At 43.8% G+C, this 13,923-nt stretch overlaps 1 protein-coding gene across 3 annotated transcripts in view; it reads left to right on the top strand.

Annotated features, from left to right (window-relative positions):
• Nucleotides 1-13,923, top strand: part of LOC135453067 (contactin-4) — a 267,949-nt gene that overhangs the window by 185,298 nt on the left and 68,728 nt on the right. For all 3 annotated transcript variants that reach the window (XM_064723696.1, XM_064723694.1, XM_064723695.1), the window contains exon 7: nucleotides 10,536-10,739. In XM_064723696.1, the coding sequence (XP_064579766.1) occupies nucleotides 10,536-10,739 (204 nt within the window). The remainder of the gene's footprint in view (nucleotides 1-10,535; nucleotides 10,740-13,923) is intronic.

Genomic DNA, 13,923 nt, shown 5'->3' with positions numbered 1-13,923 from the left:
GCTGCTTGGTCAGATTTGGTTCCAATTAGTGAGAAGCTAATTTAGAGAGGAGCCTCGCACACATGGGTGGGCACCGTGGCTGTAAAAGTTCCATTTCTCCAGGAAACCAAGCAAAAAATCTGCTAAGCTGGTTGGAAGTGGGCTCAGCTATTTGTCAGGAGGCTGCAGGGCTGCTGGGCAGCCTGTCATGGATCACTCCCGAGGCTGGAGGGAAAATCTGAGCAGGTAAACTCTCCCTTGGGGCTGGCAAAAGCAAAGAAAAAGGGAAATATTTTCCCATTGGGGATGGTCAGTGATGGATTTGATGGTGTTGGGTTGCTGTTGGAGCATCAGGAGGGGCTGCAGACCTGCCTGGGTTGTGGGGCATTTGTGAACCTGGTTTTCCATGGATAATTCTGCTTGGAGGATGCAGGGAGGGACAGAGGGGAGGCTCAGTTCCCAAACAAAGCAGGAAAATGCCCCAGCAGGGTTCAGTTCCCATGAGCTGGGGCTGCACAGCTCACAGCTGACTTTCCTGGAATGGGAACAGTGAAATTCCAGCAGGAATTCCCAGGAGGGGATGCAGGATGGGTGCTGGAGATGGGAGATGGAGGAGACCATGAGGAGAGCAAAGGATGCAGAAATACCTGAATGTCACCAGTTTTCCCTTTAACAGTGACTGCCACTCCCACGTCCCCAAAGCAGGAAAATTCCCATGGCTGAAGTGTCAGCACCCTCAAAGTGTTTTGCAGAGCATGAACAGCTGAGCTCAGAAAGCCTCTGAGTGATTGATCTCAGGCCAAGATCCAGAAAACAACTTCCCAAAGCTTCCAATTCCTGCAGTTTGTCTCCTGAAAGCTGCATCTGAGCAGCCTGGCAGCATTTCTGCCAAAAATTCCCTCGAAATTCAGCCCAGATTTCCCTCCAGGTGTCTCCTTCCATCACAGGGAGTAGGTGGGTCACACCCTGGGTTTCTGTAATTCATCTGTGTCTGGCTCCATGTGATGGAGATTATTACAGTTCAGCAAGAATGGGGTTCATTAAACTTAAAATCAGGCATATGAAACTCTCATTTAAATAAAAAGTGATTGAGAATGGTAACTTCCATTTAAAGTGCATCTCCCATCATTTATTTTTTATGCTCTGCCACAGTCACCATTTAAATTATTAAAAGCAAGAAGTAAAAAGCTTCTCAGGAGATAGAAATGGATTAGATTAAAATTAATCTGACATAATCCTTTCTGTAAAACTGCTGATTCAGTTTGTGCACAAGTTTATCAACATATTTGAGGATGAAGGATAAGGATAAATTCTCCTCTAATTTGGGAGTGCTTTGGCTTGATATTTCTGACAGCGCAGGGAACACACAGAGCTCCCTTAATTGAGAGATTTATGAAAATACAAATATTTCTTACAGCACAAATGCCAAGCTCATCACAGATTTACACTCCTTTAAGCACCTGGGGTGGTGAGTGGGATCTGCATCATTTCAGCTGAATTTTTAGGGGCAAAAATAGGGGCTGGGTCAGGGACAGAGGCAGATTTTCAGCTTTCACGTGTCACCTGCAGAGTCAGCACCCCCAGAATTCCCTTTTTGTGCCCCATGTGGGTGGCAAGGACACCGGAGAGGTCTGGGGTGGGGAAATGGAAGGGAAGAGGCTCAGCCCTCCACCAAAGGCCTTGGGAGCAGGGAAATAATGAGGAACACGGCGTTAATGGATTTTTTATTTATCAGTGACAGCTCGTGACATCTTTAAAAAGAAATCATCTGCGAGCCAGTGGTGTGGGTTATTCCCTGTTTGGCTGCAGTCAGCACTAAATGAAGATTGAAATGGGACTGAGAGGGGGTAGGGCTGGCAGGGTTTGGCTAAAGATGAGTGAAATGTGTCTGACAGAACCCAGTCAATAGCATTTATTGGGAGCTGTAACATCTTGTGATGTCTTTATGAGCTAAATTAGAGATCAGAGTGCTGCTCCCAGGCTCTGCCAACCCCTTCCCTCCACATCCAGCTCTGCACAGCCCTCAGGGGCAGCCAGGGCTGCAGAATGGGCCCAAACACAGCACTGATGTGTCAGATTTGGGGTTCCACACCCCTGGGTGCACATTCTGCTTTGTTCAGTCCTGGCTGTGGGAGCCCCCATTCCTATGGGGCTGATATTTTATTGTTGAAAAATCAATGGGAGAATTGGTTTGGGCAATTTCTGTTACCTCATGATGTGTTTAAATATAACAAATGTGCAACCATGATGATGTTTTCAGCTGGTAGATATCAAAGATATCACTTTATTATGACACTGAACACTGATTATCTATCAGATAAATGAGGAGAATGTTTTTTTCCTGTGTGCTCCAGGCAAGTGCCCTGCAGGCCATGCCCCCCTCAGGCTGTTTGGGCAGATATTTCAGCCTTGGAGTGGATCATAATTTTTATTCATTGCAGTAAGAAAATTCCTCTGCAACCAACTTTATTTTTTTTTTTAGAGGTTTGATCTAATCTCTTACAACTACAGATCAAAGGTAGTGGAAGCTGGTATTAGAGGATTAGTTAGGTCACATTGAAATATGCTTTAAAACAAGCCCAGGGACCTTTAGCTTTTCTGAAGCTAGTGCACACACAGAAAAGGATTTTTAGGCTAACTCTCTGTGACTTTAACCAGAAAGCCAAGTGATGGATTAAATCTGTGAGTCATTCCTTCAGGTGGTGTGGGGAGCAGTTTATGTAACACAAGCTGGAGAATATCAGCAGTGACCGAATCTCTCACAGCACAAACCCAGAGCAGAAGTTCAGTTCAGTGTAGGCGCCCCTTGTGCACATGCCCAGCTTCCCATGCTTTTATTCTCTTTGGTGATTGTTTATAAGAAATGAGCAGCTTCAGCCCAGGCTCCTTTTTTATCCTTTTCTCTGGCTGATCTCTCCTGTTTCCATGTGGCACAGGGGTGATTTCTCTCTGGCTTCGGGTGAAATGAGCGTTTCTTTGCAAGGATGTTGATGCCACTCTCTGGACCTTATCAAGCCATTATTCCTTTTCTATTACCAGAATTTCCTCATTGAAATGAACTTAGAGAGAGAGAGAATCACCCAGCTGATCCCTGCTGGGGTGAGCCTGCCTCCAGAATCCTCAGTTATAACCAGAAGGGCTTGGAAGTGGCATCAAATCCAGTCCTGGTTCACATTCCCAGGAGGAATCAGGGTGACAAACACAGCTTGGTGTTGTGGGTGGCTTTTCCTTCCAGGCAAGACTGGCTGGAAATGCCTGTAAGACAAACATGGAAAGCTTTTCAGACAAAACCCATCAGGTTTCTCCCCACTGAGCCAGGCTGTGTCAATGGGAGGGTGTCAGTGCCCCCAGATGCTGTTGGAATAATTTTGGTGTTTCACTGGAGCAAATCCCAGTGCAGGACCTCATCTCGTGATGTTTTCTATTCAGCACAGATAAAGATTTGTGTTGATTTCCCTCCCTTTGGGTTCAGGCTGGCTCAGTGCAATCGTGGTTGGTGCTCACAGCTGCCTGGGAGAGATAAGCCAGGCCAGCTGTGTGCACCCAAATATTTCACTGCCTTTGACATCCACAGGCTGGAGATGCAGCAGATACGGGGATATTGATTAGGCTTCAGGTAATGAACACCTCCTGCCCTTCTAATTACCCAGAGCTGGGCAGTCCAGGGGCTGGGAGGCAAACACAGCACTGAAAACTGCTGTGAGAAGGAGAAAAATTGGGTAATTTTGTGCATTTTTCTTGTTCTTATAAACTTCTGACAGCACATTTCTCTGTTGCCTGGCTGCTGAGTAACTGTGTCCTCAGATTTGGCATAGCTGAGGGTTCATCCAAACGTGTTTTATTAACTTTAGATTAATCTTGTTCATTATTTATCATTCTTTTTATTAAAACCTGCACTGGAGGCCCAGAGCTGTGGTGTAGCTGGGCAGCAGAGCTCAGACTCAGAGGGAGAATTACCAGGTGATGTTTTTGTCCTGGCCGATTTCCTTAAATTGTTCTGCAATTATTTAAGACTGGAAGATAAAAAATTGATCCAGTGGCGCAGGCAGGGCAATGGAAGTGTCTGTAACCCCACCAAAAAAAAAAAAATTAAAAAAAGAGGCAGTGCATAATTTATGTAGCTTTAACATTAAAATAAAACTGTGAAAGAGAAAAATGGTCCAAACTTCAGGAATTGCAGAGAGTTGTGCTAGGGGTTTGTGTTTGCTGGATAATTCCCTTTTTCCTTTCCCCAGGGTGCTCTGCCAGGGGCTGGAGGCACTGGAGCCTTCTCTCCTGCTCACATTTTGTGATTCAAAATTGTGATTTTGTGATGGGGCTGTGGGTGCTGATTGCTCAATCAAATCACAGCGAAATTTGCAATTATGAACTTTGCAATTATGGAATTGGCAATTATGGAATTTGAATGATGAGTATCCCCTACAAGCAGTTGGCAGATTTTAATAAGCAAATTGAGAATAGGGCTCAGGTTCACAGGACACTCAGCAGATAATCAGTTCAGCTTCAGCTTTGCCCAAATTTGCTGTAACTTCACTTATGAGCAGTTTGAACACCAAGGAATGGGAGCAATCAGAGCAACAATAAAACCCCAGCAGTTTGCAAATTATCCACCAAAAATCAGTTTTCTATGAAGTTTATACAACAACAGCGGGTACGAATGGGGGTTGTCCAACAAAATGATATTATAGCATTTGGATATATTAAAAAATCAACAGGTGGGAATGTTTGGCACAGGAACACACCGAGAACCAAGGGATTTGTGCTAAATCCCCTAAAAGCAAAGTGCAGAATCCTCCTGTGATCACCTGCACTGCAATGGTTGAGGGAACAGCTTCTCTCCAGGAAAATCTTCAGTGCTGCTGTTGGCTCTGTCTGGGAATGGCAGGGAGTAAAACAGACAGGAAAACTTCAGCACTTCCCATCCTGGAAAAAATAAATGAACTTTGAAAAAAAAAATTCAAAACAGACATCATTTTAAAGAAGTGAATTCTGTAAAAAATAATTGAATTTTGAAAAAAAAAAAAAAAAAACAGCCATCATTTTATAGGAGTGCATTCCGGAAAAAATAATTTAATTTTGAAAAAAAAAATTTTAAACAGCCGTAAATTTACAGAAGTGCATTTTGCAAAAAATAATTGAATTTTGAAAAAAAATTTAGAACAGCCATAAATTTACAGAAGTGCATTCTGTAAAAAAATAGTTGAATTTTGAAAGAAAAAACTTTAAAACAGCCCTAAATTTACAGAAGTGCATTCTGAAAAAAAAAAAAGTTTTGAAAAAAAATTAAATGCCAGCCATAATTTTACAAAAATGCATGATCAAGGGACGTGTCAACCAAACACTCCAAGCTGTGTTCGCTACATCTGAATTTAAATTATTTATAACAGGGGATGAGCCTCACCTCTCCTTTCAAAATGTCTCAAAATTAATTACTATTTCAGTCATAGTTTTGGTTGTTTGGGGCAGTTTAAAGGGAGGATTTCATAATTTCCCTAATTTCATGTTTTTCTTTTGCCATGTGTAATGAAACATTATTTTAGTGCATCATGATTGACAGAAAACCTTCTGTTTTCCACTGAAAATCCGTTCCCACCTGTCCAGGTCGTGAGTGACAGAGTGGGTGACAAGGTAGGAGTTACAGCAATCACTGAAGATTGGATTAATCTCTGTAACTTTCAGCAAACCCTATAAAAAATAATAGTGTATTGTACCCACACTGTTCTTATTAAAAATGATAAATGACCCCCATTTTTTGGCTAATGCTGATCCCAAAATTTCATCCTTCTCCTCAGCTTTATGGCTGCCATAATCTTGATATTTTAATAGCTTTTCCCATAATAGCCACAGAGACCTTTTTAAGTGGCAGCTCTGACTTTATGGAAGAGACTTTAAAAAAATTTTTCAAAAATCAAGAAGAGTTTCTGCTTCTTAAAGGCAGAAGCAAAATATGGGGGGGCAAGCAGAGAAATGTGATTTTGGCAAAGCACAGACCTAAGTTAATAATTACTCAGAATTTATGTGCAGTTTTCATTATAGAGTAGATAATGGAAATGAAGAAAAATAAGGTTACAACATGTCCTGGGTCTGCTCTGGGATTGCAGCTCGTGGAGTTTCTCCTCTCCCTTAAAAACAGCAAATACAGGTCAGAAATTGGGTAATATTCTATGTTTGAGAGATCTTTAGATCTTTACTAAAACCAGAAATACACTATAGCTATAAACTGCTCAAGTGTAAATAGACAGTTGAACTGGAACCAAAACTCCAAAACTAAATTGGAGTAAAACAAGGTTGAAAGAGCTCAGAAACAGGTACCTGCAGCAAAAAGAATCTGGGGGAGGAAAGTAGAGAAGACAACCCAAAAGTAGAGGGAGAAGCGTTACAGGTGTGAAAATCCTTTGCATGAAAACAAAATGTGAAGTGTGGGGCAAGATTTGAGAGGTTTGTGAGAGGTTTGTGAGAGGCAAATGGCAGGTGCCAGTAGTCAGAACTTTTTCTCATGACTGCAATGTATCCTGGCACTCTAGACAGGAGAAGTGAGTTGAAGGTAACAAATCCCAACACTGTGGAAATTACACCCAATTTGTAAACTGTAGATTATGGAGATTAATTGTCACAGAGAAAAAATGTGGGCCTTTGTCGGGGCCGAGCCATTTGTCGGTGAGGGGAGACTCAGACACTCAATATGAGTGATAAGCAAATTCCGTTTATTGAAGAGAGCATCAGACACTTATACAGCGAGTAATAAGCTTATGAATATTCTGTAAGCCAAGCAATCTATTGGTTAAACTATACCATCAACTCTTCCTCATTCCTTAGAGGTTACATGTCTCTTTTCTCATGCCTCTTTCACTGTTTGTTATCCTACCACAGCTAGGCCCAAGGACACTGTTATCTTGCAGGTGCCGGACTTGGAATTAGCCATGGTTTTGTACTTTTCCATTTTCTAGCAGCTAAATTCCCAACAATTAATGACAGATCTGCTTTAAAGGGGAAATGCAAACGTGGGAAAATAGGCAAAAATCACATGGAAAGGGCCCCAAATTAGACAGGAGAAGTTTGTAATGTGTTCTTTAAGGAATCAGAGGCTCGTGTGGGATTGGAGAAGCGCAGATTGCCCCTCGCTGCTGGTTCCTTGTGCTCCAAGGCTCCGTGTTGGTGACTTTGGGAAACCTTCCCACCAGCCAGAGCCAGCCCAGGCTGTGTTTGCAGTGTCTTTGCTCAGGAGGTACAGATTGCCTGTGGGGTGTGAGCTGCCTGTCAGCTGCAGAGCAATTAGAGAGGCAGACCTTATCAAAAGGAGGAGCCATAAATATTGCACAGGGATCTCTCAGGAAATCAAAGGCTCTGGGAGGGAGTGTTTATTTCCATGCTGCTGCACAAGCACGAGCACTCTGAGATGCTGCAGCCTGTGCTGCTCCCTGGGCTCCGTCAGTCCCATGGGGTTTGGGACAGGGAGAGAGAAAGAAAAGCCAGTTTTAAATTTTATATGGCAATAATGGACTGCTCCTAATGTCCAGTTCTGTTGGGCAGCTGGATTTCTCTGGCATTGAGAGGAAGGCACAGCTGCACCTTCAGATCTTAGAGTGCTCCAAATTAATAGAGTTTCAAGGTGGCTTTGGGGGGATTCCAATGTTTTGCCCTCTAGAAATGGGTCTCCTTTAGTCCCCCCCTGCACTGGGTTCCTCATTTTGGAGGGATCCCAGCTCATCATTTGTTCTGTCTGTGATCAGATCTCCTCCTCTTGCCCACACTCCTATGCCTGCTTACCCAGGGCTTCCAGCCCTTAAATATTATATTGTAATCTATTTTAAATATCTTTAAATTTTATATAGCAATAATAGACTGCTCCTAATGTCCAGTTCTGTGTCAATTGGGCAGCTGGATCTCTCTGGCATTGATAGGAAGGCAGAGCTGCACCTTCAGATCTTTACTGTGTTCCTCACTTTTATGTGACCAAATTAACAGAGTTTCAAGGTGGCTTTGGGGGCATTTCAATGTTCTGCCCTCTAGAATTTGGTCTCCTTTAGTCCTCCCTGCACTGGGTTCCTCATTTTGGAGGGATCCCAGCTCATCATTTGTTCTGTCTTCGATCAGATCTCCTCCCCTTGCCCAGACTCCTGTGCCTGCTTACCCAGAGCTCCCAGCCTGGCCCTCCGCTCCAGTGACAGAATTATCCCAGACTTTTTAACTGAACCAGAGCCCAGGAAAAGCTCCTGCAATGATGATAGGGCAGGAAAGCCTTGAAAATGCCAGCACAAGGGCTCTCAGTGGCTCTCACCAGCAAGGAGATGAGAACTCCTTCAGCCAAAGGCATCATTAGCCCACAAGCACAGAACCACAGACTACAATGAAAATATTTAACCTGGAAATTAGAAGGGTTTTAGCAATTAAAGTGATATTGGCTCGCAGAGGAAAGCAGGAGCCGTTTCTGGGGTGTAATTATACCTGTGAGACCTCCTGGGAGAGGATGGGAGGGACAGGGATTGATCCAGAAATTCCCTCCCCGCTGTTTTCCTGTGCTCAGGTCACCATTTCCACTTTCTGTGAATTGCAGAGCTCAGGGGGCTCTGGTGGAAACCTTGGAGTGAAGAGTCACTCCAATTTCAGCACCTCTGTGCATCCCAGGGCAGGGATGTTTATTTGCCTGGTGCTGCTGCTTCTGGAGGAGCAAGATAATTGTTCACCAAGAGTAAATTTAAATAAAAAAACAACCAACAAACTTAACTACTTGCAGGAAATAATAAGCTGGCTGGGAAGTGGTACCTTGTTTGCTCTGAGTATCCTCTTGACATCAGCATGAGGTTCCTTCTAATGAGATGCACATGTGTAAATATGATGATTAGATGTTCCCTCATAAACAGAATTATCATACCTTTCTAGCAGTCTAAGCAGGCATTTTCGAGTCCTGTTGTTACAAATAAATAAATAAAGGCCAAAAGGCTGCACTCAAGCCTCTCCTGGCTGGGAACAGTGGGACATGAGGGCAGAATGTATTTTCCAAAGTACCTAATGGTAGCTGAGGTCAATTACAGCCACGACTCATTAGAGTATTAAAAAAAGAATGTGATTTTTAGTATAATTAGTGTTCCCTTAGAAAACTGCAGCAGTCTTGTATCCACTTCAGGCTCTTTGAGTGTGTTTGGGCATTTGGCTCAGGCAGATATAACAGGGTTAGACTGCATTAACCTCACTCACAGCCTCTGCAACGTCTCTCACTTCTTCTTTATGGCTCAAAAAACTTCCAAAGACGCCTTATAAAACACAGAGCCCTGTCTAATTAGTCACAGAGTAGATTACAGCTGCTTAATTTAGTGTTCAGTTTTCTGCTGATTCAGAAATTCCTGAGGAATAAAGCATCCAGTGGGTGATAACACAACTCGGCAGATCCTCCTCACAACTGGCTTTGAGGGGGGAAAAAAATTAATTAGGGAGGATGAAAGCAAAGCTATGGGCAGGCTGGAGTGTTCACAACAAAAAGGTGAAATTCCTGTGAAATGCATTTTATTCTGGATGAAGTGGAAGGAGTAGCAGGAATATCAGATCCATGTGTTGAAGTGGAAATGCCACAGCTGGAAATTTGCATTTGGAGTGATGCCTTTTTCTCTTGTCCTAAAAATATGAGCCAGACATAGTTAGGGTGATAAAAGGGGCACCTTGAGTGCACAAATTCTGCAGGTGGAAAAGGCTGAGGATGCTCATGCTTTCTGTACAATTTTTATAGATGCTGCAAATTAGCATATCTGACAAGAGCGCCCCAATTAGGAACCTGCCTGATGAATTAATCCCCCCAGTTCTGGTACCTTCTAAATTCTCTCCCCTCAGATGAGATCCAGGCCCTGTTCACAAAAATTTGTCTCAAAAAGCCATTTTCAGCCTTGGTTTCTAAGGAGAGCCCGGACAGCACAGGGATCCTGGAATTTTTTTTGTCTTTCTGCCTAGGAAAGCGTTAAAGCTAAGCTATGATAAAAAACTACAAATATTTGTGTAGAGAATACAGAGAATATGTGAAAGAAGAAAAGGTAGAAACCAAAATGGCATCAGAGAATATAGAGAAGATAAAAAGGTAAAATAGAGAATATATGAGAATATATGAAGGAAAAAAGGTAAAAACCAAAATGGCCTCAGGGAATGTAGAGAAGATAAGAAGGTAGAAACCAAAACAGTTCATATAAAAAAACCAAACCAAACCAAACCCCAAATATATATATCAGGGAATATATGAAAGAAAAAAGGTAAAAACCAAAACAGAGCATATAAAAAAACCAAACCAAAAACCAAGCATATATATCAGAGAATAGATAAAAGAAAAGAAGGTAAAACAGTAAAAGAAGGTAAACCAAAGCAGCATCAGAAAATACAGAAAAGATAAAAGGGTAAAAACCAAGATGGCATCAGAGAATATAGAGAAGATAAAAAGGTAAAAACCAAAATGGCCTCGGGAACATAGAGAAGATAAAAAAGTAAAAACCACCAGGCCATCAGCAGCCATGGAGCTCATTCCTTGGGCCGTGCTATCGCATTTTTCCCTGCTCACAGCGTGTCCCTTGTGCTTGCAGAGCTGACCTACGCCTGGATCTTCAACGAGTACCCCACCTTTGTGCACCAGGACAACCGGCGCTTCGTGTCGCAGGAGACCGGGAACCTCTACATCGCCAAGGTGGAGACCTCGGACGTGGGCAACTACACCTGCGTGGTGACCAACACCGTGACCAACAGCAAGGTCCTGGGGCCTCCCACGCCCCTCGTGCTCAGGAATGACGGTAGGACCCTCCCCAGCTGCCCTGGGGGGCTTTGTTGGGTTTTCATGGGTGGATGTTGCCCAGAAAGTAAAAATTGGCTGAAATGTTTCTGTTGGAGTGTCTTGGTTTGGAAAGGCAGGTGTGTGACCCAGAAAGTCAGAATTGGCTGAAGTGTTTCTGTTGGAGTGTCTTGGGTTTTGGAAGGATAGGCGTCCGCTAAGGAAGGCAGGAGCCTCCCCTGAAATGGAAAATGTAAACCCCCTCCCTCTGAATTGCTATAAATTTGAAATTAAGGGGTTCTCAGGCAAAAATATGGGAGCAGGACTAACAGTGCTTTATTAGGCAAGAAAATAAAAAGATAAAATAGATGATGCAGTAAACCAAAACAACACTGCCAGAGTCAGAACCCAACCTGACACCCTGTGGGTCAGGCTGTTGGCAGCAGTGCCATTGGAATTGTGGCTCAGCCCTCCTGCAGTGTCAGGGCTGGTTCTGCTGGAGCAGGATCCTGGAGAAAGGTGCAGTCTTCCTCTGAAGATCCAGGGGCAGAGGCAGCTGCTGTTCCTCTGGGAAATCCAGTGGAGAAGCTGTGCTGGTGTTCCAGAACCTCCAGATTATATCCGGGCAGGAATGCCTGGCTGGTGTTCCAGAATCTCCAGATTATATCCGGGTAGGAATGCTTGGCTGGTGATCCAGAACCTCCAGATTATATCCAGGTAGGAATGCTTGGCTGGTGCTCCAGAATCTCCAGATTATATCCAGGTAGGAATGCTTGGCTGGTGTTCCAGAATCTCCAGATTCTATCCAGGCAGGAATGCTTGGCTGGTGTTCCAGAATCTCCAGATTATATCCAGGCAGGAATGCTTGGCTCCTCCCTCTGGGCTCACATCTCCTAATGGGATGCTGTAGTTCTTATCAGCCATGCAGGGACATTCAATAGCTGTTATCAGCAGGTGTCTCCCCAGAGGGAGGAGTGGGTGTGGGAGAGATAAGGAAAACTGCCCACTGAACGGAAGACAGCTGCCATACAGATGGCAAACAGAATACAATTTGCTTGGCAATCCAGGACATGGAGTGAAGGGTTTTTCCCCTCTCACAGTTTTTCAGTGAGGTAGAGTCTGCTAGACACACTGCTAGAGTGACTCTGAGAGTCAGGCAGTAATTACAAAAGAAAAACCCAGTGGGAGTTGGCCAAAGACAGGAAACAAAATAGATTTTAGAGTCTGGACATAGCAGTTTTTCTCATTTTATGCAGCCCCAAAGTGAACAAAGGCACTTTGTTTTTTCGGTAACTGTTAGCTCAGCCTGTGTTTCCCAGCAGAATTAGTGCTATTATTAGTGGTCTGTGGAATAATACAAAAAAGGGGAGAAGAAAGCAAAAGAGGATTTCTAAATTTATACAGACAATTGATCTGTATCGTCATCATTTTGGAGCAGATAAGAAAAATACATTTGCATGTTAATTTCCAATTAAAATTAATTAAAATGTCTCTGTTTAAAGGCTAACAGTTGGGACATTTGTTCCAGGAATAGAAATGCAATGCTAGCAACTTCTCCTGCAAGAAGATCCACTGTCACCTTGTGGGATTTGATAAAAATTCCTTGCTTGGAAAACGCAGGCTCCTTGCTGCGGCCTCCTGCCTGTCAGGTTGACAGAATCCCTGTGGATGGAGTGGGAAATGCTGCTGGTGGTGAGGAATTGTCCCAGCTGCACTGGGAGGGGTGGAGGTGCTGCTTTTCCAGCTCTGCTCCATATCTGCCCTCCCTTTCAGGGAATTCTGTGTTCCCATAAATACAGCGCAGCAAATCTGTCCCTCTGAGTCCACAGTGAGCCTGGCATGGATGGCAAACAGCAATGGTTAAATGTGCCTCATGCTGACGATTGCAGTGCTGAAATAATATTTTTTAATATTCCAATAATAGGATTTTTTTTTTTTTGCAATCCCTACTGGAAGATGTGGAGAGGGACTTGGTACAAGGGTGTGCAGTGGTAGAACAAGGGGAAATGGCTTTAAGCTGATGGGACAGGAATTGTTGCTGGGATCATCCAAGTGTTGAGAGCTGCTGCTTCCTTATTTCTCTTTAAAATGTGGGATTTGCCATACCAGGATTGAAACAGTAACAGTGGGAAAGGACCAAAATAGTCCTGGAATGAAATTGCCAACAGCAGCAGCTGTATGGGCCAATTAAACTGCAACATTTCACAGGTGTTGTCAGGAAATGCATAGCAAATCCTCAGACAAATTAGCCTCCTCCTGAATTCCTGGGACTTTCAGCTCAAAAATAAATATTTTTAAGCTTTGAAATTGGAAGAAAGGCACAAAAGCCTCTGAAATGCCAACACATGGAGCATCTGATGTGCCCTGACACTGGGAGTGCTCTCCAAGCCACAAACCAGGCTCTGTTTGGTGCTTTATTTCCTCCTCCATCCCTGCCACCTGCACAGCTAAGTCAGATGTTCAATCACCCAGGAACAGCAGGGAAAATGAGGATTTTCTGCATGGAAATGGTCTTGGATTCAGGATGGAGATGTCTCAACTGCTCTGATGTTGCTGCTATAGAGAGCAGACAGCAGGACTCACTTCATACCCTGTATAAATCCATGGAGATAGGCAGGGTGTCATTGCAGCAGGAGCCGTGTGGTTTTGCCAGGTGCAAATCCTGATTTTTCCTGGTGCAAATCCTGATTTTTCAGTGGTTGGAGCTCTCAGTGAGGCTGGGAGAGGCCAGAGCTGCAGGGCTCAATGGGGTGGTGCCTGTACTTGGTGTCCCACAGCCCCAGGGAAACATTCCCACCCCACTGGGGTTTTATCCCCCTGGAATTTCAGCCCTCCAAGCCCAGCCCAAGGCAAAGAAATGGGAATAAATAAAAAGTGAGTGAAGAGAAGGAGGAAAATATCTCCACAAGTTCTATCAGCTGCTGCTTCGGAGACCACGGGGCAGTTTTTGGCTTGATTGAAGCTCACCCAGCAAATATTCAGCAGAGATTTTGGAGACATTTAGGCAAGAGTGCAAAGATTTGGCAGGTCCCAATTGGGAAAACAGGATTTTGAGCTTTTGGAGGGTGCAGTGTTAACATGCAGAGGGCTAATGAGTGACATGCCACATAATTCTTGTTTGCATGGTTTGTAAATGCTGGAATGTCACCAGGGAATCCCAGATTTCCTGTTTTGTGTACCAGGCAGGGCAGGAATATGGGGAGAGT

Source organism: Zonotrichia leucophrys, chromosome 12 (genome assembly GCF_028769735.1).
Source record: "Zonotrichia leucophrys gambelii isolate GWCS_2022_RI chromosome 12, RI_Zleu_2.0, whole genome shotgun sequence".
Classification (NCBI taxonomy): Eukaryota; Metazoa; Chordata; class Aves; order Passeriformes; family Passerellidae; genus Zonotrichia; species Zonotrichia leucophrys.
The sequence above is the reverse complement of the archived record's forward strand: the minus strand, read 5'-3'. Positions and strand labels throughout refer to the sequence as shown.